General features: G+C 44.1%; 1 protein-coding gene across 1 annotated transcript in view; it reads right to left on the reverse strand.

Moving 5' to 3' along the window:
- The window catches only part of LOC103297417 (sulfotransferase 1C4-like), a 47,568-nt gene extending 23,907 nt beyond the window's left edge, over positions 1 to 23,661 (reverse strand). The window contains exons 1-2 of the mRNA XM_008154113.3: positions 23,454 to 23,661; positions 16,855 to 16,977 (exon numbers count right to left, since the gene is read on the reverse strand). Coding sequence (XP_008152335.2) covers positions 16,855 to 16,977; positions 23,454 to 23,631 — 301 coding nt within the window. The 5' untranslated portion in view covers positions 23,632 to 23,661. The remainder of the gene's footprint in view (positions 1 to 16,854; positions 16,978 to 23,453) is intronic.
- Between the last annotated feature and the right edge of the window lie 421 nt (positions 23,662 to 24,082).

Below are 24,082 nucleotides of genomic sequence, written 5' to 3' on the forward strand. Positions count from 1 at the left end.
TGAATGGATAAGAAAACATGACCCATATATTTGCTGTCTGCAAGAGACATACCTCCGAACAAAGGATTCACACAGACTGAGAGTGAAGGGATGGAAAAACATTTTTCAGGCAAATGGAAATGAGAAAAAAGCTGGGGTTGAGATACTTACATCTGATAAAATAGACCTCAAAGTAAAGGCCATAACAAGAGATAAGGAAGTCCACTTCATAATACTAAATGGAGCAATTCAACAAGAAGATATAACTCTGGTAAACATATATGCACCCAATACAGGAGCACCCAAATAGATAAAAAAACTTCTGGAAGATATCAAGGGAGAGATCGATAGCAATACAGTCATAGTAGGGGACTTTAATACCTCACTGACACCACTGGATAAATGATCAAAACAAAAAATCAGCAAAGAAACAGCAATCCTAAATGACTCACTAGATCAGATGGGCTTAATTGACATCTTTAGAACATTTCACCCCAAAGCCACAGAATATACATTCTTCTCAAGTGCACATGGAACATTTTCAAAGATAGACCACATAATAGGACACAGGCAAAGTCTCTTCAAATTCAAGGAGATGGAAAACATAACAAGCATCTTCTCAGACCATACTGGCATAAAACTAGAAATCAACTACAATAAAAACAATGAAAAAAAATCAAACACTTAGAGGCTAAATAGCCTGCTATTAAACAAGGATTGGGTTACCAAAGAGATCAAAGAAGAAATTAAAAGCATCCTGGAAGCAAATGACAATGAAAACACAACAATCCAAAATCTATGGGACACAATAAAAACAGTCCCGAGAGGGAAGTTCATAGCTCTACAGGCCTACCTCAAAAAACCAGAAAAAATGGTAATAAATTATCTAACCTTGCAACTTAAAGAACTAGAAAGAGAGCAACAAGAAAAGCCCACAGTAGCCAGAAGGAAGGAGATAATAAAGATCAGAGCAGAAATAAATGACTTAAAGACCAAACAAAACAAAACAAAACAAAACAAAACAAAACAAAAAACTAATACATAAGATCAATGAAACCAAGAGTTGGTTCTTTGAAAGGATAAACAACATGGATGACCCTCTAGCCAGACTCACCAAGAAACAAAGAGAGAGAGCCCAAATAAACAAAATCAGAAATGAAAGAGGTGATGTAACAACTGACCCCACAGATATACAAAGGATTGTAAAAAAAAATATTATGAAGAACTCTACTCCAACAAACTGGACAATCTCGATGAAATGGACACATTCCTAAAAAAATACAAGCTTCCAAAACTCAACCAGGAAGATTCAAAAAAACTGAATAGGCCAATAACTACTCATGAAGTTGAAACAGTAATCAAAAAGCTTCCAGCAAACAAAAGCCCTGGACCAGATGGCTTCACAGGGGAATTTTACCAAACATTCAAAGAAGAACTAAAACTAATCCTTCTGAGACTATTCAAAAAATTCAAGAGGAAGGCACACTTCCAAACACTTTCTATGAAGCCAGCATTACCCTAATCCCAAAACCAAATAAAGACACCCCAAAGAAAGAGAATTACAAACCAATATCCCTCATGAACATAGATGCTAAAATCCTCAACAAAATTCTAGCAAACCGGATCCAGCATTATATTAGAAAGATCATACACCATGAGCAAGTGGGAATTATTTCAGGAATGCAAGGCTGATACAATATCTGCAAATCAATAAATGTGATACATAACATAAACAAAGTGAGAGACAAAAATCACATAATCATATCAACTGATGCAGAAAAGACATTTGACAAAATCCAACACCCTTTTCTGATAAAAACGTTCAGCAAAGTGGGAATAGAGGGACCATACCTCAACATAATAAAAGCCTTGTATGACAACCTACAGCCAACATCATACTCAATGGGCAAAAACTAAACCCATTTCCCCTAAGAACAGGAACAAGACAGGGATGCCTGCTTTCACCACTCGTGTTCAACATAGTACTGGAAGTGCTAGTCACAGGAGTCAGACAAGAAGAAGAAATAAAGGGCATCCAAATTGGAAAAGAAGAAGTAAAACTGTCATTATTCACAGATGACATGATACTGTACATAGAAAACCGTAAAGACTCCATCAAAAAATTATTAGACTTAATAAATGAATTTGGCAATGTAGCAGGATACAAAATTAATGCCAAGAAATCTATGGCATTTCTATACACTAACAGTAAACTTACAGAAAGAGAGACTAAGAAAACAATCCCATTTATCATCACACCAAAAAAATTAAGATACCTAGGAATAAACTTAACTAAGGAGGTAAAAAAACCTCTACTCAGAAAACTACAGGACATTGAAAAAAGAGATAGAGGAAGACATAAATAGATGGAAGAGCATACCGTGTTCATGGATTGATAGAATCAACATCATTAAAATGTCCATACTGGAGATACCAAGATGGCGGCATAAGGTATACACCTGTACATGCTGCCTCTCACAACTACCAAAACTACAACTAAAAGACAAAACAACTATCACCCAGAACCACGGGAAAGCTGGCTGAGTAGAAGTTCTACAACTAGAAGGAAAGAAAAAAGTGCATTGAGACTGGGTAGGATGTGCAGAGGCGCGGAAAAGCAGAGGTACAGAGGTGCGCGAATTGGGCTAGCAACTGGGTGCACTGTTTTTTTCAATCGGGAGGGAGTTACAAGCTCCGGACTGCTCAGGACTCCAGTTTCCTGCGAAACTCTGGGGACCCAGACTCATACGGGGAGAAGCTAGACTGTCTGGCATCAGGTCAGAAAGTGAGGGTGGCTTTCTTGCAGTGGTGTTCGCAGGAATCATTGTTTACTGCAGTGATGGGCAATCTTTTGAGCTTGGTGTGTCAAACTTCGCCAAAAAACTGAGCATAACTCAGGTAGTGTGTCACTTTGAGGAAAAAACATTATTTTGCGATATTTATAGTTTAAATAACATAAATGTATAATTGTTATATATAGTTGTATTTAATAAACCAAAAACTAAATATTTAACTTACCTGCTTAGTGACTTCTTTGTTCATCTGTCAGTCAGTTTCTTTTGTTGGTCTTGATATTATTTAGCTTGTGTGGGGTGCCGTGAACTAAGATAAGTGAGGGGGAGGGGGAATTCTTTAACTAACCTGCCTATTAGTGACTTTTTTGTTGCTGAATTTCATTGGCTAAATCTTCAATTGAAGGTTGGTATTTTGTACACTTCAGGCCCAAGCAAGCGCTACTAACTTCATCTGTCAATCTGTTTCTTTTGTTGGTTTTGATATTATTTAATGCTGAGAATACCGCATCACAAAAGTATGTAGAGGGAAAAATTGTGAGTAAAGCCATTGCTATATTTTTCAGGGTGCTAAAAGTGTCTGGTAGTCAGTTCCAGGCACTCCAAATTTCCTGTTCGTAGTGGCACTCCTCTTGATTCTCCAAGCGGCACCTTTCCAGATTCTCAAGCTTTGACCTCAAGTCGACAAACACCTGAGCCCAGATACTGTCTTGAAATTCTGCAAGTTGCATCTCCAAATCATCAATTTGCATCCATTGGAAACCATTTAATTCCAAACTACTGTAGACTACTACATCAGAATACTTAATTATTTTCATGGTCTGTTCTAGACTTCTAAGTTGACTAAATCTATCACTAAACTGGTCAAGTAACGAGTTTAAAACATGCTGGTACTTCATATGCAAGAGTTCCATTTCATTTTGTACAGCTGCACTGGCCTTCTCAAAATACTTTGTTACTTGAGGAAAATACTTACAAGTTTTAGTATCTACATCTCGCTTGAAAATTTTAACTTTACTTTCAAAAGCTTTTATGTATCCAAACATAACGTCAATACTTTTGCCAAAACCTTGTAACTTTAAGTTCAGTTCATTAATATGAACAGAGAGATCTGTAAAAAACATCAGGGTGTTGACCCACTTATCATCATTAAGCTGAGGAAAGTTTCCCAGATCCTTATCGTCAAGAAATACCTTAATTTCTTCAAAGCACTCCACAAAGCGCTCAAGAACTTTGCCTTGGCTCAGCCATCTTACATTATTGTACATCAGCAGTCCACTGTAAGTGGAATCAACCTCCAGTAAAAGTGCCGAAAATTCTCGCTTGTGAAGGGGGCGAGCAGCTATTAAATTAACTATTTTTGTAACTACTGATACTAAGTCGTTTAAGTCGGTGAATCCTGCCTTGGCACATAAAGCCTCCTGATGGATAATACAATGAAAAGGCACAATCGGATGTCCAATAGCTTCTGTAAACAATTTGACAAATTTGACTTTTCCCCCCACCATATTTGGTGCCCCATCTGTAGTCACTGACACAACTTTAGAGATATCAATGCTTAGGTCACAAAATGTTTCTATAACAACCTTACATATTTTGCTTCCTGATTTACTTGTTGACACTGATACTAACTTTATCAACTCTTCTCTCATTGTGAGACCATCAGAATATCGACCAATAATGGCCAACTGAGCATGTGATGTGACATCAGTAGTTTCATCAAGAGAGATTGAAAAATATTTACACTTCCTTATGTCTCTCTTTAATTGATGTTGTACATTTGTGTTCAGTCTCATTATTCGGTCTTTTATGATATTTCTACTGAGTGGTAACTCAGATATTCTCTTAATAATTGCATCTTTATTCTGCATATCATGAAATAGAACTGGTGCACATCTTAGAAGAGTTTCTTTAATAAATTCTCCCTCACTGAGCACTTTTCCATGCTGAGCTATAGAGTGAGCAATGCTCAAACTTGCAGATGTTAAATTTGCAGAGCCTTTCATAAATTTAAGGATGGAATTAGATTGGCTCTTATAAAGGTATAGCTGCCTGGAAATGTATTCCTTCCTTTCATCCTCACTTTTTTCCAAGAGCCGGGAATGATTAGTTTCAAAATGTCTATTTATATTCCATGTTCTGCTTACTACCGTTTCAGTACATAGAACGCAAAATGATCTGCCATTTTTTTCTATAAAGCCATACATCTCGGTCCATGTCTCTTGAAAGGGTCGGCCACTGCTACTGCCACTTCCTTTACTTAACCTTTTGCACTCGGATGTCGAATGTGACTCGACATGGTTAGCATTGGTAGCAGCTCGTATGTCGAATTGTATTGAATGTATCAATAATTTGAAATATTAAAAAATCCAAATAAATAAGTTTGTATGAAAAGAAACTCCAGTTTTTTATTTTACTGCCGTGCTTTGTAAAATCTGGGGTATTTAAAAAATTAAATCCCAAGTAGAATAAAGGAATCGAGAAAAAAGCAAGCGAGTGCAAAGGGTTAACCTTAGTTTTTTTATTTTTTGGGTTCTCCCTCAGGGGGGCAGTGACAGAAGATAGAATTATAGATAGCTTGTTAGGCCTTCAGGCAATTAGGGGTTAACTAGCCTAACTAACCACAAAATGGTGCATATAACTGTCTTTTAGGAAAGGGCAGGGTTAATAAGCAGAAATAGGGGTTAATAAGGATGCACAACAGTAATAGTGGTGAAATGGAGTCTGCACTATGGAGCAAGATGGTGTTCCTTATGTGAATTAAAATGGCTGCCGCTATTTCTAATGGCGGGAAACGGCACCCATCGCACACCACAAACCCTCGCCTCTCCCAGCCTCCCCCTCACTTATCTCAGTAATGATGGATTAGAAATCCATGACACCCCAGAACAGTAGATAATGGTTGCTATGGTTAACTGTTATTTGGTTACTGGTAATGGCAGGGCCCCCAGAGATGCGCCCCCCGCTGTGTTCCACTGCTCCCTGCTCTGCCGGCGGAAGTGAGGGCAAAGATCCCGGCTTAACCGGAAGTCCCAGAACTAGATGCTCTGTACCGGACTTCTGTTGTTTTGGCCTACAGACCTCTGGCACAGAGTGTCTAATAGGGAAGGATGAAACATTTGCGACTAGAGTCTTGGAGTTAGACTCTAACTCCAAGACTCTAGTCGCAAATGTTTCATCCTCAGGAGCAGCAAATGTTTCATCCTTGGCATGCAGCCGCCTCAGCAGCCGCGTGTCATCACAAATGGCTACACATGTCAGTGCTGACACGCGTGTCAAAGGTTCGCCATCACTGGTTTACTGTGCTGGGGCGCGGGGTGCGGAGACGCAGAGACACAGACATGGCTGACTGGCAGCCATCGCTGTTCGCTATAACCTGGTGATTCCCTGAGACCCCGCCCCACCCAATTTACAAACCCACCCAAACTGTGCACAGCAGCTTTTGCATATGACTGGGCTGCCCTTTCACAGCTTAACTTAACAAACTGCAGCTGGATCAGACAGCTCCAAAACTTCCAAACCCCAAATAAAGAGGAGAAATCTGCAGATCTCCCTGTAGCTCCTGCTGGGTGGCCTCAGGCAGTAGCTGACTTTCACTTCCTTGGAGACCCAGGAGCCAGTGTACCTAGTGGTCAGTGTGAGACAATACCAGATTTCAACTCCTCACATCCATTAGTGACACACTCAAGAGGCAGACTCAGTGAGCACCAAAGCCTACTAAAGCAAGTCCTGCTCCATAAGGGTATCTCCAGCACAGCAGTTCTTCCATTATAGACACAGCAAGTTCTCACAGCCAATTTGCCTGGAGGTCAATTCCTCCCAGTGGAATCAAGGCTTAACTACAATAAGACTGTGCACCCAGCCCACAAAGGGGTGCATCAAGAGTGTCCACCTCAGGTGATTGGGGAGGCTGAGCCACTGGGCCCTTTAGGTGACCTACCACACAAAGCCACTCTATCAATACAGGGAAGCAGCCAAAATGTGGAGACAAAGAAACATGTCAGAAATGAAAGAATTGGAGGAAAGCAAACTACTGGATATAGATAGAGTTCAAAACCACAGTTATAAGGTTATTCAAGAATCTTCTAGAAACCTTTGAGAAACTTAATGAGTCCATCAAGGATCTTAGTGAGAATGCCAAAAAAATGGAAAAGGACCAGTCAGAAATTAAGCATACACTGTTTAAAATAAAGAATAACATACAGAAATTCAACAGTAGACTAGAGGATCCCAAGAATCAAACCAAAGATTTGAAATATGAGGAAGCAAAAAACACCCAACCAGAAAAACAAAAAGAAAAAGAATCCAAAAATATGAAGATAGTGTAAGGAGCCTCTGGGACAACTTCAAGCATACCAACATCTGAATTATGGGGATGCCAGAAGAACAGAGTGAGCAAGATATTGAAAACCTATTTGAAGAAATAATGACAAAAAACTTCCCCTACCTGGTAAAAGAAATAGACTTACAAGTCCAGGAAGCACAGAGAACCCCAAACAAGAGGAATCCAAAGAGGACCACACCAAGTCACATCATAATTAAAATGCCAAGGGCAAAAGACAAAGAGAATCTTAAAAGCAGCAAGAGAAAAACAGTTAGTTACCTACAAGGGAGTACCCATACGACTGACAGCTGATTTCTCAACAGAAACTATGCAGGCCAGAAGGGAGTGGCAAGAAATATTCAAAGTGCTGAATAGCAAGAACCTACAATCAAGATTACTCTACCCAGCAAAGCTATCATTTAGAATTGAAAGTCAGATAAAGAGCTTCACAGACAAGAAAAAGCTAAAGGAGTTCATCACCACCAAACCAGTATTATATGAAATGCTGAACGATATTCTTTAAGAAGAGGAAGAAGAAGAAAAAGGTAAAGATAAAAATTATGAACAACAAATACATATCTATCAACAAGTGAATCTAAAAATCAAGTGAATAAAAAATCTGATGAACAGAATAAATTGGTCAATATAATAGAATCAGGGCATAGAAAGGGAGTAGACTGACAATTCTCAAGGGGAAGGGGTGTGAAGGGTGAGGGAAGAGATTGGACAAAAATCTTACACCTATGGATCAGGACAGTGGCAGGGGGTAAGGTCATGGGGTGGGGCGAGGGATAATCGGGTGGAGGGGAGCTATGGGGAGAAAAAAGAGGAACATTTGTAATAATCTGAAGAATAAAGATTTACTAAAAATAAAAAAAATGTCCATAACTACCCAAAGCAATCTCTAGATTCAATGTACTCCCCATTAAAATACCAACGGTGGCCCTAACCGGTTTGGCTCAGTGGATAGAGCGTCGGCCTGTGGACTCAAGGGTCCCAGGTTCGATTCTGGTCAAGGGCATGTACCTTGGTTGCGGGCACATCCCCAGTAGGGGGTGTGCAGGAGGCAGCTGATGGATGTTTCTCTCTCATCAATGTTTCTAACTCTCTCTCCCTCTCACTTCCTCTCTGTAAAAAATCAATAAAATATACATTAAAAAAAATCTTTAAAATACCAACGGTGTATTTCACAGACCTAGAACGAACTCTCCAAAAATTCATCTGGAATAAAAAATAGACCTCGAATAGCTGCAGCAATCCTGAGAAAGAAGAGCAACATAGGAGGGATGTCAATACCAGATATCAAGCTGTATTGCAAAGCCATTGTTCTCAAAACTGCCTGGTACTGGCATAAGAACAGACATATAGACCAATGGAATAGAATAGAGAACCCAGAAATTGACCCAAAACACTATCTTCAATTAATATTTAACAAAGGAGGCAAGAACATACAATGGAGTTAAGACAGTCTCTTCAATAAATGGTGTTGGGCCGAAACCGGTTTGGCTCAGTGGATAGAGCGTCAGTCTGAGGACTGAAAGGTCCCAGGTTCGATTCCGGTCAAGGGCATGTACCTTGGTTGCGGGCACATCCCTGCTGGGGAGTGTGCAGGAGGCAGCTGGTCGATGATTCTCTCTCATCGATGTTTCTAGCTCTCTATCCCTCTCTCTTCCTCTCTGTAAAAAAAAATCAATAAAATATATTTTAAAAAAAATAAAAATAAAATAAATGGTGTTGGGAAAATTGGACAGATACATGCAAAAAAATGAAACTAGACCACCAACTTACACCATACACAAAAATAAACTCAAAATGGATAAAGGACTTAAATGTAAGATGGGAAACCATAAAAATACTAGAGGAATACACAGGCAGCAAAATCTCAGACATGTGCCAAAGCAATATCTTCACCGATACAGCTCCTAAAGCAATAGAAACTAAAGAGAAAATAAACAAATGGGACTACATCAAAATAAAAAGTTTCTTCACAGCAAAAGAAACCATCAACAAAACAACAAGAAAGCTCACTGCATGGGGGAACATATTTGACAATGTTATTCCGATAAGGGTGTAATCTCCAACATTTACAGGGAACTCATACAACTTAACAAAAGGAAGATAAACAACCCAATCCAAAAATGGGCAAAGGACCTAAACAGATACTTTTTGAAAGAGGACATGAGGAAGGCTAAGAGACATATGAAAACATGCTCAATGTCACTAATCATCCAAGAGATGCAAATCAAAACAACAATGAGGTACCATCCCACACCTGTCAGAATGGGTATCATCAACAAATCAACAAACGACAAGTGCTGGCGAGGATGCAGAGAAAAAGGAACCCTCGTGCACTGCTGGTGGGAATGCAGACTGGTGCAGCCACTGTGGTGAACAGTATGGAGTTTCCTCAAAAAACTAAAAATGGAACTCCCATTTGACCCAGTGATCCCACTTCTAGGAATATATCCCAAGAAACTAGAAACACCAATCAGAAAGGATATATGCACCCCTATATTCATAGCAGCACAATTCACCATAGCTAAGATTTGGAAACAACCTAAGTGCCCATCTTCAGGTGAATGGATTAGAAAACTATGGTACATCTACACAATGGAATACTATGCTGCTGTAATAAAGAAGGAATTCTTACCATTTGCAGCAGCATGGATAGAACTGGAGATCATTATGCTAAGTGCAATAAGCCAGTCAGTGAAAGAAAAATAACACATGATCTCACTCATTTATGGATAATAAAGAACATTATAACCTGATGAACAATATGATAAATACAAAGGTAGAGAAGCATCGAACAGGCTGTCGAATTACAGCGGGAAGGCCCTAGTTGGTTTGGCTCAGTGGATAGAGCATTGGCCTGCAGACTCAGGGGTCCCGGGTTTGATTCCGGTCAAGGGCATGTACCTTGGTTGCGGACACATACCCAGTAGGGAGTGTGCAGGAGGCAGCTGATCGATGTTTCTCTCTCATCGATGTTTCTGACTCTCTAGCCCTCTCCCTTCCTCTCTGTGAAAAATCAATAAAATATATTATTTAAAAATTACAGTGGGAAGGCTGCAGGGTGTGGGGGGAAGGGGGAGGTAAGAGATCAACCGAAGGACTTGTATGTTTACATATAAGCATAACTAATGGACACAAGACACTGGGTGGTGAGGGCATGTATGGGAGTGGGGAAGGGGGAAATGGGGAGATATGGACACCTGTAATACCTTAATCAATGAAAAAAATTGAAAAAAAAATAGATTCTGGTAGAAACAATATTATTAAAGACTAGAGGCCCAGTGCATGGATTCATGCACTGGTGGGGTCCCTCATCCTGGCCTGCACTCTCTCACAATCTGTGACCCCTCAGGAGATACTGGAAGTCTGACATCCTCCGAGGGATGTAGCAGTGCACAAAGTGGCAGGCAGTGCCTGCTGCCGCAGCTCAGTAGCACTGCCAGAGGCAGGAGAGGCTCATGCCACTGCAGCTGTGCTCGCCAGCCATGAGCTCAGCTTCTGGCTGAGTGGCACTCCCGCTGGGGGAGCACACTGACTACCAGCAGGTAGCTCCAGCATTAAGCATCTGCCCCCTGGTGGTCAGTGCACATCATAGCTACTGGTCGACCGGTCGCTTAGGCTTTTATATATATGTATAGACTAGAGGCCCAGTGCACAAAAATTCGTGCACTGGGGGGGGGGGGGGCTCCCTCAGCCCGGCCTGTGCCCTCACGCAGTCCGGGACCCCAGGGAGCAGACATAAGCTGCAGTACGACTTCCTTAGCGCTGCAGAGGAGGCGGCTGCAGAGGAGGTGGGAGAGGTTCCCGCCACGGCCACTGCACTCGCAGCCGTCAGCCCAGCTTGTGGCTGAGTGGAGCTCCCGCTGTGGGAGTGCACTGACCACCAGGGGCAGCTCCTGCATTGAGCATCTGCCCCCTGGTGGTCAGTGCGCATCATAGCAACCAGTTGTTCCTGGTTGTTCTGCTGTTGGGGTCAATTTGCATATTGCCCTTTTATTATACTATATAGGATGACCAAGTTTCATCAGAGTCTATTTAACTCCATCCTATATCTCAGATACATAAATTTGGAGTAGTCCATACAGGAGATTACATATATGTTAATAGCATGACTTTAGAAATGGAATTCTTGAATTCAAATCTTGGTTTAGTTACCTATTAGTTATGAACCTTGAGCAAATCGTAACCTCTGTGTTTCAATTTCTTCATATCTTACATGAGTATAAAATAGCAACTATCTCACAGTGTGTTGTGAAGACTAAAACACTACATGGAAAGTGTTTAGAATAATGCCTGGCATGTGGTAAGTGCTATAAAAATCTTAGCTGTGGCTATACCCTTTATTATTTTTCCATTAAAAGTGCATTGTGGGAGAATAACCAAGATAGCAGCATAGGTAAATGCCTGTACTTGCTGCCTTCCATAACCACATCAAAATTACAACTAAAATACACAACAACTATAAACCAGAACCATGGGAAAGTAGGCTGAGTGGAAGTACTACAAATAGAGAGATAAAGAAGAAAGCACACTGAGACTGGTAGGAGGAATGGAACTGGCTGGTCCAGCAACCAGGTGTGCTGCTTTTTGAAACGGGAAGGAGATTGCCTCTGTGGAGGCTGCTAGGAGGAGCGAGGGTCCCATCCTCATCCCAGCCCCCCAGCCCAGGGTCCCAGAGCAGGGGAAAGAAGTCCCTATGGGCAGTAAGAACTACAGATTGTAAAAACCAGTGCATATTGGGGCTGAGTGACACACAGGCTGCTGGAGACCCAGCTGCTCCTCTTAAAAGGCCAGCACCATGAAATGAATTTACAAGCTCCTGCTTTCTCTGACCTGCAGTGCCAGGCAAGGCTCTGGGGGACCCAGACACATAAGGGGAGAAACTGGACTGTCTGGCATCTGGGCAGGAACTCGGGAGTGGCTTTCTTCCAGATAAAGGAGCTCATAGAGGTCATTGTTTCCTGTGCTGGGACCTCCCCAGTGGAGGGCTAACTGGCAGCCATTTCTGTTTGCTCCACTCTGGTGATTCCCTGAGACCCCACCCTACCCAATTTACAACCCCACCCAAGTTGTGTGCAGAAGCTTTTGCATATGAATGGCCTGTCCTTTCTCAGTCTAAAAGCTGTCAAACAAGCTGCAGCTGGATCAGGGAGTCCCAAAGCTATCAATAAAAAGCCCAAGGCAGGCACCAGCACCAGCCTGCCTTGCTTCACAGCTGGGCCTCACCTGAGCACTTCCAAACCCAATACAAGGAGGAGGAATCTGCAGATCTCTCTGTAGCTCCTGCTGGGTGGCCCCAGGCAGTGGCATACGTTGCACCTCCCTAGAGACCCAAGAGAGAGTGTGCCCAGTGGTCAGTGTGAGACCATACCAGATTACAGCTCTTCGCATCCATAAGTGACACACTCAAGGGGCAGATTCAGTGAGCACCAAAGCCCTACTGAAGCAAGTCCTGCTCCATAAGGGTGTCTCCTGCACAGCAGCTCTCCCATTGTAGTAGTAGCTGGTCCCTACAGCCAATTGGCCTGGAGGTCAATTCTTCCCAGTGACACCAACAGCAATCAAGAGTTAACTACAACAAGACTGTGCACACGGCCTACAAAGGGGTGCACTAAGAGTGTCCACCTCAGGTGATTGGGGAGGCTGACCCACTAGGCCCTATAGGGCACTTACTACACAAGGCCACTCTATCAACTCAAGGAGACTTAGCAGCTACCTAATATATAGAAACAAACACAGGGAAGCAGCCAAAATGCGAAGACATAGAAATGCATCACAAATGAAAGAAATGAAAGAAAGCAAACTACCAGATATAGAGTTCAAAACCACGGTTATAAGGTTACTCAAGAATCTTCTAGAAACCTCCAAGGAACTTAGTGAGACCTTCAAGGATCTTAGTGAGAATGCCAAAAAAATGGAAAAGGACCAGTCAGAAATTAAGCATATACTGACTGAAATAAAGAATAACATACAGGGATTCAACGATAGACTAGAGGATCCTGAGAATCAAATCAATGATTTGAAATATGTTGAAGCAAAAAACACCCAACCAGAAGAGCAAAAAGAAAAAAGAATCCAAAAATATGAAGATAGTGTAAGGAGCCTCTGGGACAACTTCAAGAGTACCAACATCCAAATTATGGGGGTGCCAGAAGAAGAGAGAGAGCAAGATATTGAAAACCTATTTGAAGAAATAATGACAAAAAACTTCCCCTACCTGGTGAAAGAAATAGACTTACAAGTCCAGGAAGCGCAGAGAACCCCAAACAAGAGGAATCCAAAGAGGACCACACCAAGACACATCATAATTCAAATGCCAAGGGCAAAAGACAAAGAGAGAATCTTAAAAGCAGCAAGAGAAAAACAGTTTCCTACAAGGGAGTCAGCTGATTTCTCAACAGAAACAATGCAGGCCAGAAGGGAGTGGCAAGAAATATTCAAAGTGATGAATAGCAAGAACTTACAATCAAGATTACTCTGCACAGCAAAGCTATCATTTAGAATTGAAGGTCAGATAAAGAGCTTCACAGACAAGAAAAAGCTAAAGGGGTTCATCACTGCCAAACCAGTATTATACGAAATGCTCTAGGGTATTCTTTAAGAAGAGGAAGAAGAAGAAAAAGGTAAAGGTAAAAAATTATCAACAACAAAGTGACAATAAATGCGTATCTATCAATTGAATCTAAAAGTCAAATGAATAAAAAATCTGATGAACAGAATAAACTGGTGAATGGAATAGAATCAGGGGCATAGAAATGAATCAGAATGACGATTATCAGAGGGAAAGGGGTGTGGGAGTGCAGGAAGAGAATAGACAAAGAACTTATATGCATGTATGCACTACCTATGGACACCGACAATAGGGTGGCAAGGCCCTGGGGTGGGGTGGTAACTGGGTGGAGGGGAGCTATGGGGGGAGAAAAGAGGGGCATGAAATAATCTCAACAATAAAGATTAAAAAAAAACACGTTTTAAATTCTATAAAATAAAGAGCTAATATGCTAATTAGACCAGATGACGGTGGAAAGACCTTCTGGAATAACCTTCTGGACGACCTTCCAGAATGACCAGTTGGCAGGGTCATGGGGCTGAGAGGCAGCTGGGGCTGAGAGGGCCACGCCCCTTGCATGAATTTCGTGCATCAGTCTTCTAGTAGAATAATAAGCACATTGCCCTAACTGGTTTGGCTCAGTGGATAGAGCATCGGCCTGCGGACTGAGGGGTCTCAGGTTTGATTCTGGTCAAGGGCATGTACATTGGTTGCGGGCACATCCCCAGTGGGCGGTTTGCAGGAGGCAGCTGATCGATGTTTCTCTCTCATCGATGTTTCTAACTCTCTATCCCGTCTCCCTTCCTCTCTGTAAAAAATCAATAAAATATATTTAAAAAAAGAATAATAAGCACATGAAAAAATGCTCAACATCATTATTTATTAAGGTAATAAAAATAAAAACATAAAGTGATACCATTTCATGTTAGGATGGCTATGGTCAAAGAGCTGGACAATAATAAATGTTGGAACCCTCATACATACAGTTGCTTGTGGGGAACAGTTAGACAGTTCCTCAAAAAGTGAAACATAGAGTTACTGTATAAACCAGCAAATCAACTCTTAGGTATATATACAAGAGAGTTGAAAACATATGTCCACCCAAAAAACGTGTAACTGAATGTTCATAGCAGCAATATCCTATACAATAAATAGGTAATATGCAAATTAACCCTCACGCCCTCACAAGATGGCTGCCTACAACCAGGATGGCAGGGGGGTTAGTGAGGGACAACCAAACGACTGAACAAGCAGGCTGCGTGGGGTGGCCAGACTGGCAGGGGAGCTAGTGAGAGATGACCAAATGAATGAATAACAGGCTGCGTGGGGTGATCAAGCCAGCAGGGGGGCAGTTGGGGGTGACCAGGCCGGCAGGGGGTACAGTCAGAGGCAACTAGGCCAGCGGGGGGGGGGGCAGTTTGGGGTAACCAGGCCAGTAGCGGGGGCAGTTGGGGGCGATTAGGCTGGCAGGGGGGGCAGTGAGGGGTGACTAGGCTGGTGGGGGGGGGCAGTTGGGGGCAACCAGGCCAGCAGGAGGGACAGTTAGGGGCAACCAGGCTGGCAGAGGGGGGCAGTTGGGGGCAACCAGGCTGGCAGAGGGGGGCAAATGGGGGTGACCAGGCCAGCAGGGAGGGCAGTAAGGGGTGACCAAGCCAGCAGGAGGAGCAGTTAGGGGTGATCAGGCTGGCACACAGAGGCAGTGAGGAGTGATCAGGTCGGCAGCGGGGGGGAAGGGGGCAGTTAGGGGCAACCAGGCAGGCAGGCAGGTCAGCGATTAGGAGCCAGCGGTCCAGGATTGTGAGAGGGATGTCCGACTGCCGGGATCTGGCCTAAACTGGTAGTCGGACATCCCCCAAGGGGTCCTGGATTGGAGAGGGTGCAGGCTGGGCTGAGGGGACCCCCCCCCCATACACGAATTTCATGCACTGGGCCTCTAGTTCATAATAACCAAATAGTGGAATCAATTTAAATATCCATTAGTTAATGAATAGATAAACGAAATGTGGTATATCCATACAATGGAGTGTTATTTAACCACAAAAAGGAATAAATACTGATATATGGTACAACATGATGACCTTGAAAACATTATGCTAACTAAGAGTCTAGACACAAAAGGCTATGTATTATGTGGTTCCATTTATACGAAATATCCAGGAAAGGCAAAGATATACAGACAAAAAGTAGACTAGTGATGGCAAGGGGCTGGGGAAAGGGGAAATCCTAGCTAATAAAGACAGAATATGCAAATTGACCGCCACTCCGCCACAAAAGATGGCAGCACCCACAGCCAATAAGGAGGTAATATGCAAATTGATGCAACAAAGATGGCGTCGGCCGAGCTTGCAGGCGTTCTGCCCCACCCTGGCTGCTCTGGGCCTCTGGGCAGCGCGCACGTGTGCAGGCGTGGAGCGGCCAGGGCGGAGCCAGACACCTGCTATGAGGGGGGTCTGTGTGGGGTGGAGGGAGCTACAGGAGGGTGGCAGGGCAGGAGCAAAGGTAGAAGGCGACTCTGGCCGGAATGAAGGACCAGGTCCCGGGTACCGGAGGGAAGCCAGTGCTGGCAGCCAGGGGAAGGAAGGCCTATTCTTGCAAGGATCTTCATGCATCGGGCCTCTAGTAGAGAATGATTGCTAATGGATACAGGGTTTTGTTTTGTTGTTTTGTTTTAATGTTCTGGAATAAGATAGGGGTGATGGTTGCACAATCATGTGAATATACTAAAAACTACTAAAAAGTATAACTTTAAAAGGCTGAATTTTATGGAATGTGAATTACATCTCAAAAATAGAGTAATAAATTTTATTTTTTTAAAAGTACTTTGTGAATTCTTATTTTGAACACGGGTGTCCTTGGTGCCAGGCTTCCTTGACCTTGGCCTTGGCACTGAGGTCCCACATGTAAAAGCAGGGGCTCTGTTGGGGGTGGACTAAGTAGATATTCCTTGGCACTTGTAACTCATTGACACCTCATTTAATAGGGAGATGGTACCTCTCTACTAAGTATTAAGGCTAAATAAGTTAAGTGAAGGGACCTATCTAGATTTGCCCAAGAAAAGATAACTTTCATTCAGTATTCAGAATTGGGGACCAAAGGAAGTTTTTCATTTTTTTCAGTGTAGTAGACTCTCAGAGTCTCTACTCCCAAATTCCCATTTTATGTAAAGTTGATGATTTTTTATCTTAGAGACTCACCAGGGATTGCTGTTCTTACCCACTCCAGGAAAGGTTGTCGAAGATGAATGGGAGCCCGTCTGCTCTTCTCAATGTCTCCATCGTTCTGTATCAAATCTACAATTTCCTGTGTCCAAGTAGTCCCTAAAAGTAGAATGAAGAACCAAGGAACTGATTATTAATTTTCTACAATTTACAATTTAGAAACATCTTGTCTACAGCAAGAATTAATTTGTCTATCAATACTGCACTTATGTTACTTTACTATGTTGAATTGAAACCAATTATTAAGATTATCTTCTCACAAAAAAGGGAAGAAATGTGACATTCATTTTTATCTTCCAGTGATGTGTTTTTAAAAATCTAAATATGCATTGGTATTTTTAGAAAACAGTCATATAAATAATTATTATATGTAATAATAGGGATTTATTTTTAAAATATTTCCATTTGAGAAAAATCACAGAAATTCACAACCACTCACTTTTACAATTGAACCCTTGCTGCTAATAAATAATTTTGTTTCCCCTTCTGGTTATTTTTTCTTTTTAGAAACATGAAATTGATCCAATGTGAAAAGGAAAGAAATTTTAAAAAGGAAAGTAAGAATTACAAATAATCCACAAACTGGAGGAATATATATTGAATTAATTTCTCTTTAAAAGGAAAAGAAAGACTCAATGTAATATTAAACAACTACAAGAAAGTTGAATTGGTTTTAAATGGAAAAATAACCTTTGTTACATTTGGGGTTAATACTTATTTCTCTCTACAGACTCATCTACTAGCTCCTTAATGATTTGGGGTGGGGAGGGCGGCTCCTCCCACACCCGAGCCCCCTTGGCCTCTACAGTGTTAAGCCTCCCAGGAAGTCTCCCCCTGATTGGCTTCTGGGACATGTGGGTGACCTGGTCTTATCTCTCTGGGAGAAAGCATGGTGGTTTGGATGTGTATGAGGCTGTGGAATCTGATAACTCCAAACCTATCTCTGGTATGCATGATGTAGGTGGTTCTGATAAATTATATAAATTTTATTGAGCACCAATTATTCTCATGTGTTTTGAGATTTAGAAAATAGGCAGAACCCAGCTTACAGTCAGCACTAAATAAATATTAAATGTCCTATTTTTTTTTTTTTACTGTGTTGATGTTAGTATACCTGGAGGGCCAGAGTCAGTTCATGTGAGAGCATCTTGCTCCGGTAACCTGGGGGGCTGGGGCGGGGGAGAAAGGTGCTATTCTTTTCATGGTACCCTCATGTGGGTTTCCTGAGGTCCTGGTTCCCCTTTCCCTAGTACCTTGATGACAGTCCCTGGGTGCTGTCCCATGGTCCCCATCTAGACTCTACTCTGGTGCCATATCTGCTCAGCTCCTAGTTGGTTTCTACTCTGCACTAAAACCAATTTCTCCTTCTTCCCTCCTGTAATCAGAATTTGCTTCATTTTTGACAATTTTGTTGCCTCTTTGTGAATTTATTGTCCTAACTCCATGTTTGATTCTGCCAGATTCAGGCTACTGGATCTGCTGCCTTTCCTGGATTCTGAGGGTGACTGAGCCCCTCAAAGGAAGTGCCCTCCTCCTTTGCAGACTCTGCTTCTAGACTTGGCTTTGCTGTTGCAGACATTGTGAGCATCTCAGGAAACTCAGATTCCCTTAGTGGTTGGTCCAGAGTCTGGACTCCAGACCATCCAAGGGCTTCTGACAGACTTCCTTGCCTCATACTCCAGACTTGCCTTGCGATTAATCCTTTTATAGGGGGTATACATCATGACTCACACTCACCACTAACTATTCCCTTTAGCTCCGGGAGAGCTAAATCCCACTAGTCCATGCTCCTACTGCCTAACTTCCACGGCAATCTGATCTTTGCCCTTTCATGGACTCTACCTGCTAGGTGGTAAATTCCCAGATATGGATGTTTACCGGAATGGAATCTCAATAAGTTATGACCTAGTCCAAGCAAGCTCTGTCTCAAGTTAAGCCCTACAGAAATATATGGAAGATTATAAAAAGTGCAGGATTTGCTGCCCAGATTTACTGCCCAGATTTTCCTTCTGAATGGAAGGGTTCATTATTCCAGCTGCTGGCAGACAGCCCCTAGCTTTTCATCCCTCTTCAGGACCAAGGTCTTGCCCCTTTCCTGGGGCAGCTTGCATTCAGTGACTGGCTGACACCTGGTCCTCTCACCTCAACTACTATGGCACCAGCTCTGAAGAGCCATCTAAGCTTCAGAGCGTCCCATGGGGATGAATAAGGCTTTGCTGAGACTGAGTTAAAGCTCAACTTCTCCCTCTGCTCAATCCTGCTTCCTTCAGGAGGAAATGATCCCAAGAGCACTCCCTAGTAAACATCCTACATACTATTTCTCACTCAGAATCTGACTCCTGGGGAACCCAACCTTTGACTAGACAGAAAAGGGGCTGATTTGAGAGTAAAGTTCGTGACTTAACATTACATCATGCTGAACTAGATAGCAGCAGATGGGATCCTAGAATCTTACATGACCTTATATGGAGTTAGGGTCCTATAGAAGAAATATAGTTAAAAAGATGTCATTAGGATAGGCCCTAATATAATGAGGCCGGTATCCTTACAAAATGGGAAAATTGGGGGATAGATATGCATATCAAGAGAATACCATGTGAACATGAAACTGAGGAAAGAAGCCTGGAACAGATTTTTTCCTCATAGCCCTCAGAAGGAACCAACGGTGATAACCTGCAACCTCCAGCACTGAGACATGAAAGTTCTGTTGTTTAAGCCACCCAGGTACTGGGTAGTTGCCCTATCAGACTAATCTCTACCTAAGTAATCATCACAATAGTTCAGAGTTTCTTTACGATACTTTCCTTAATCTAAATTAGGACCTGCCAATATTTTCTCATTATCCCTTCCATGTTTATGTGCCTTTAGCACATATTGTAACCAAAGACCTACGCCTTTGATTTGTTTAATGCTTTAATGTCCTCCAGATTGGATTGTAAATATCAGCAGGGCAAATATAATGAACATTTTGTCTATCACTATGCCTGGTGCTAGTCTCTAGTGTTTAGAAGATCCATGAAAATTATAATTGAATGGGGAAAAATTATTAGTATGCATGTATTGACCTGCAGAATCTGATTTGGCTAGTTATATATCCTACCTTATAATAGAGAAACATGCAAATTGACCGCACCTCCGCTATGCCCATGATTGGGCCTGCGAGAGGCTGGGGGCGGGACTTCGGGTGGCCTATCCGGCAGTTGAGAAGACCAAGATGGCGGCGCAGAATCCTCTTAGTTCCGGGGGTCCCCGGGGCGATCGCCACCCGGGGGGGCGTGGCCAGGCCGAGCCAGCGGCTCCCCGGGGGTCCCCGGGGTCCGATCGCCACCCTGGCCTAAATGGCTGGTGCTGAGAGGGATCAATGGGGCCGGTGGAAGGAGCGGGTGGTAGTTGACCACCAAGGGCATCTGCAGCAGCCGGATGCAGAGCTCAGGTCCGAGTTCTCCAGGTTGGCCTCCGTGGGGTCCGCATCGCACCCATAGTGGCCAAGTGGGGACGCTGGCATCGTAGCCCCAGCAGGAGGCCAGCTTCCCAAGCCAGGTTGCGGAGGGAGGGAGGGCCTCTGGGCTGGGAGCACTCCCCCACCCCAGTGGACAGGACACAGAGAGAGAGCTGCAGAGAGCTACTAGGGGTGGTGGGTGTGGTGGCCTGGCTTCCAAGAGGCTAGCTTCAGCTGCTGTGGCCTGCACTGAGGTGGCTGGTGGTGGGGGCAACTGCGGGGGCGCATCTGAGGCTGGGCACTGGGAGACATGGGACTGCAGTCCAGAAAGCGAGGTTCCGGAGGACCTGGTCACCGACCCCCCGCATTGAAGTCGCCTCCTACAAGATGCATCCTAGCCTAGGTGTGTGGGAAGCAGGTTCAGGAACCTCTCCCTTTGCGGCGCCAGAGCCCAGGCCTGCCAGCGCCCCAGAGGAGACCCCCGCCAGGATCGGGGGCTTGACCAGTCTCTAAACCAGGGCGGCCATTAGCCCAGGCCTGCCAGCACCCCAGAGGAGACCCCCACCAGGATCGGGGGTGTGACCGGCCTCCAAACCGCCAGTGACCCTAACCCAGGCCTGCCAGTGCCCCAGAGGAGATCCCCACCAGGATCGGGGCGTGACCAGTCTCCAAACCAGGGCGGCCATTAGCCCAGGCCTTCCAGCACCCCAGAGGAGACCCCCACCAGGATCGGGGGTGTGACTGGCCTCCAAACCGCCCGCAGCCCTAGCCCAGGCCTGCCAGCACCCCAGAGGAGACCCCTGCCAGGATTGGGGTCATGGCCAGCCTTCAAACTGTGGCGGCCCCTAGCCCAAGGAGGCCTCCTGGCCGAGGACGCCTGAGTCTGTTCTTGACCTAGGGCCGGGCTCTCCCCGCAAGGGACTCAGAAGCCGCCAGAGTCTAACTGCCAGTCTCTGGGAGTGCATCCACTGTCCACCAAAAAGTAGGGCCATCAAACCATTCAGTCTCAGTGCAGGCACAGGTCCGTGGCTGACGGGGTGGAGGCCAGACCAAAACAAAACAGCAGAAACACCCTGCCCACCTGGGCGGGTACTGCTGTAGTCCACGTGGCCTGGGCAGTGTAGAAAGCGCTACCTTCTCCCAGGTCCTGTGCTGGCACCGCCGCCTCGCTCACCCTCAAGCCCCCCTGAGTCCTGACAGCAAAGTGTGTGGGGCATTCTGCAGGAGTTGTGCCGTTCTGGGTGCTTTTGCCCAAAGACACACTTTGAGATGAATTCAGAGCCACATCTCATTTCCCATGAGACTGGAAGAACCATGTAAAAGGATTTTGACAAAAGCCTTCCACATCTCTGTTTATTCTTTTGAATCCATAAAACGACCTTAAAAAAAGCATCCGGGCCACCTAAGAAAGAATGCACTTTCTGGCCAGAGCACGCAGGATTCTTTTGCCCAACAGGTTAAAGGGATCAGAGCTGGCACAGTGGGAATGGCCCTGGTGCCCTATGAGGAGACCGGAGGAATGGGGTTGCCGAAATTCCATAAGCCTCTTGCCACCTTCTCCTTTGCAAACCACACCATCCAGATCCACCAGGACTGGAGGCAACTGGAATCACAGCCGTGATTTGGGACATGGTAAGCAAATCTTGAGGGGCCTCTGAAAACATCTGCAATTGATTATAAGACTGGTCTTTATTTAAAAAGAAATAAAAGAACAGCTTTGTTGAGATATAACCCATATACTGTACATGTCACCTAAAGTGTACAATGAACTGGTTTTTTAAAGTAAATTCAGAGTGGTACAACCATCACCATGCTCAATTTTTAAATATCTTCATGACCCATCCCCTCCAAAAAAAACTTCTACCCACTGGAATCACTTTCCTGATCATCTTCCCCAAAATAGATTGCATTTTAAAGGTGGGTAAAGGAAAGTTGAGGGAAGTTAAAACACTGCACAAAGGATATTGTAAGATGACAAAGCCCAAAGTGAAGATCATGTGTTTTCTTTAAAAAATATATATTTTTAAAATTTCAGAAAGGGAGAGGGAGAGAGAGATAGAAACATCAATGATAAGAATCACTGATCAGCCGAAACTGGTTTGGCTCAGTGGATAGAGCGTCGGCCTGCGGACTGGAAGGTCCCAGGTTCGATTCCGGTTAAGGGCATGTACATTGGTTGCGGCCACATACCCCGGTGGCGGGTGTGCAGGAAGCAGCTGGTCGATATTTCTCTCTCATCGATGTTTCTAGCTCTCTATCCCTCTCCCTTCCTCTCTGTGAAAAATCAATAAAATATATTAAAAAAAAAAAAAAAAAGAATCACTGATCAGCTGCCGCCCACAGGCCCCCTACTGGGGATTGAGCCCGAAACCCAGGCATGTGTGCCCCTGATCAGAATCAAACCTGGACTCTTTAGTCCACAGGCCGATGCTCTCTCCATTAAGCCAAACTGACCAGGGCCATGTGTTTTCTTCAAGTTCTGCGTGGTTGTAATGGTCCCCAAATCTATACTAATAAAAGGGTAATATGCTAATTAGAGTGGTTGTCTTCGGGACATCTTTCCAGACAAAGCCGCAGTGGCTACAAAGGCCAAGGCTCAGGCAGCCATAACCAGCTGCAGTGGCAGCAGCATTGGGGTTATGGGGGTGGTGCCTCCAGAGGGAGGCCAGACTGGGGGCCAAGGCACAGGCAGTTTGGGGTGATCAGGCTGATAGGGGAGGGCAAGGTAGGGGCAATCAGGCTGGCAGGAGATCAAGGTAGGGGCGAGCAGGCAGGCAGGCAGTGGGGTTAGGGACAATCAGGCTGGCAGGCAGGTGAGTGGTTAGGAGCCAGCGGTTCCGGATTGTGAGAGGGATGTCCAACTGCTGGAAGTTGGACATCCCCTGAGGGATCCCAGATTGAAGAGGGTGCAGATTGGGCTGAGGGGCACACACCCCCACTCCTGCTCCCCCCAGTGCATGAATTTTGTGCACCGGGCCTCTAGTTTTTAATAAATCAAGTACTCTATCTTTTAAAAAACACTCATAGTTTTGTAGAAAATTTTCAGTTCCTTTGCCTTTCTATCTGATTTATAGGCAAGTACACTGCTTCACTCCACCCTTGAACTTAACTGCATCCTACATGCCTATTTACATACCTGCTTTGGGATAGGAAGCAATGAGCAGGTCATCAGGCTTGGCTTCAAAATTCCAGACTTTATCCCAACTGTTGCATAGATTCTTCTCTAGAACAATCCCATCTACTTGGGAAACTTCTCCCGGGGGTAACAAGGCCCATTCTAACTCCTTTTTTTCCTCCACCTTATCATTAGCCATTCTCTCTATCTCGTCTTGGGCTCCAGCAGAGGAATGTGACAAGTAAATGAAAGGACGCACACAGGGTTTATATACTCAGTGCTTTGGAATAGATCTCTAGTCATTTATGATAGGTATGTATGTTCAGGCAAAAAAGAGGCCTTATTTGCATGGCTCTCTATATCCTGAGTGGGACTCAACAAAAAATGCTAGCATTGTGCCAAAATATGCCTTCCTGTGGCCAGGCTCTGGCAGGGCTCCACCTTGATGTTGCCAGAAGGAAGAATAGTGAGAAGGCAGCTCAGCCAAGGGGCCTCCCCAGATCCGGGAGGTCACTTCCTGCTCCTGTGGGTGCCCACAAAGATAGGAAATTGAGAGGTGTCACTGAAGGAAAACCTGGGCAAGTCACCAGGAACCACCCTTCCTTTCTCTCTTCATTCAAAGTTAGTGATTCTGTGTTCTGAGCTTGTCA

Source organism: Eptesicus fuscus, chromosome 9, assembly GCF_027574615.1.
Source record: "Eptesicus fuscus isolate TK198812 chromosome 9, DD_ASM_mEF_20220401, whole genome shotgun sequence".
In the NCBI taxonomy this organism is placed as follows: Eukaryota; Metazoa; Chordata; class Mammalia; order Chiroptera; family Vespertilionidae; genus Eptesicus; species Eptesicus fuscus.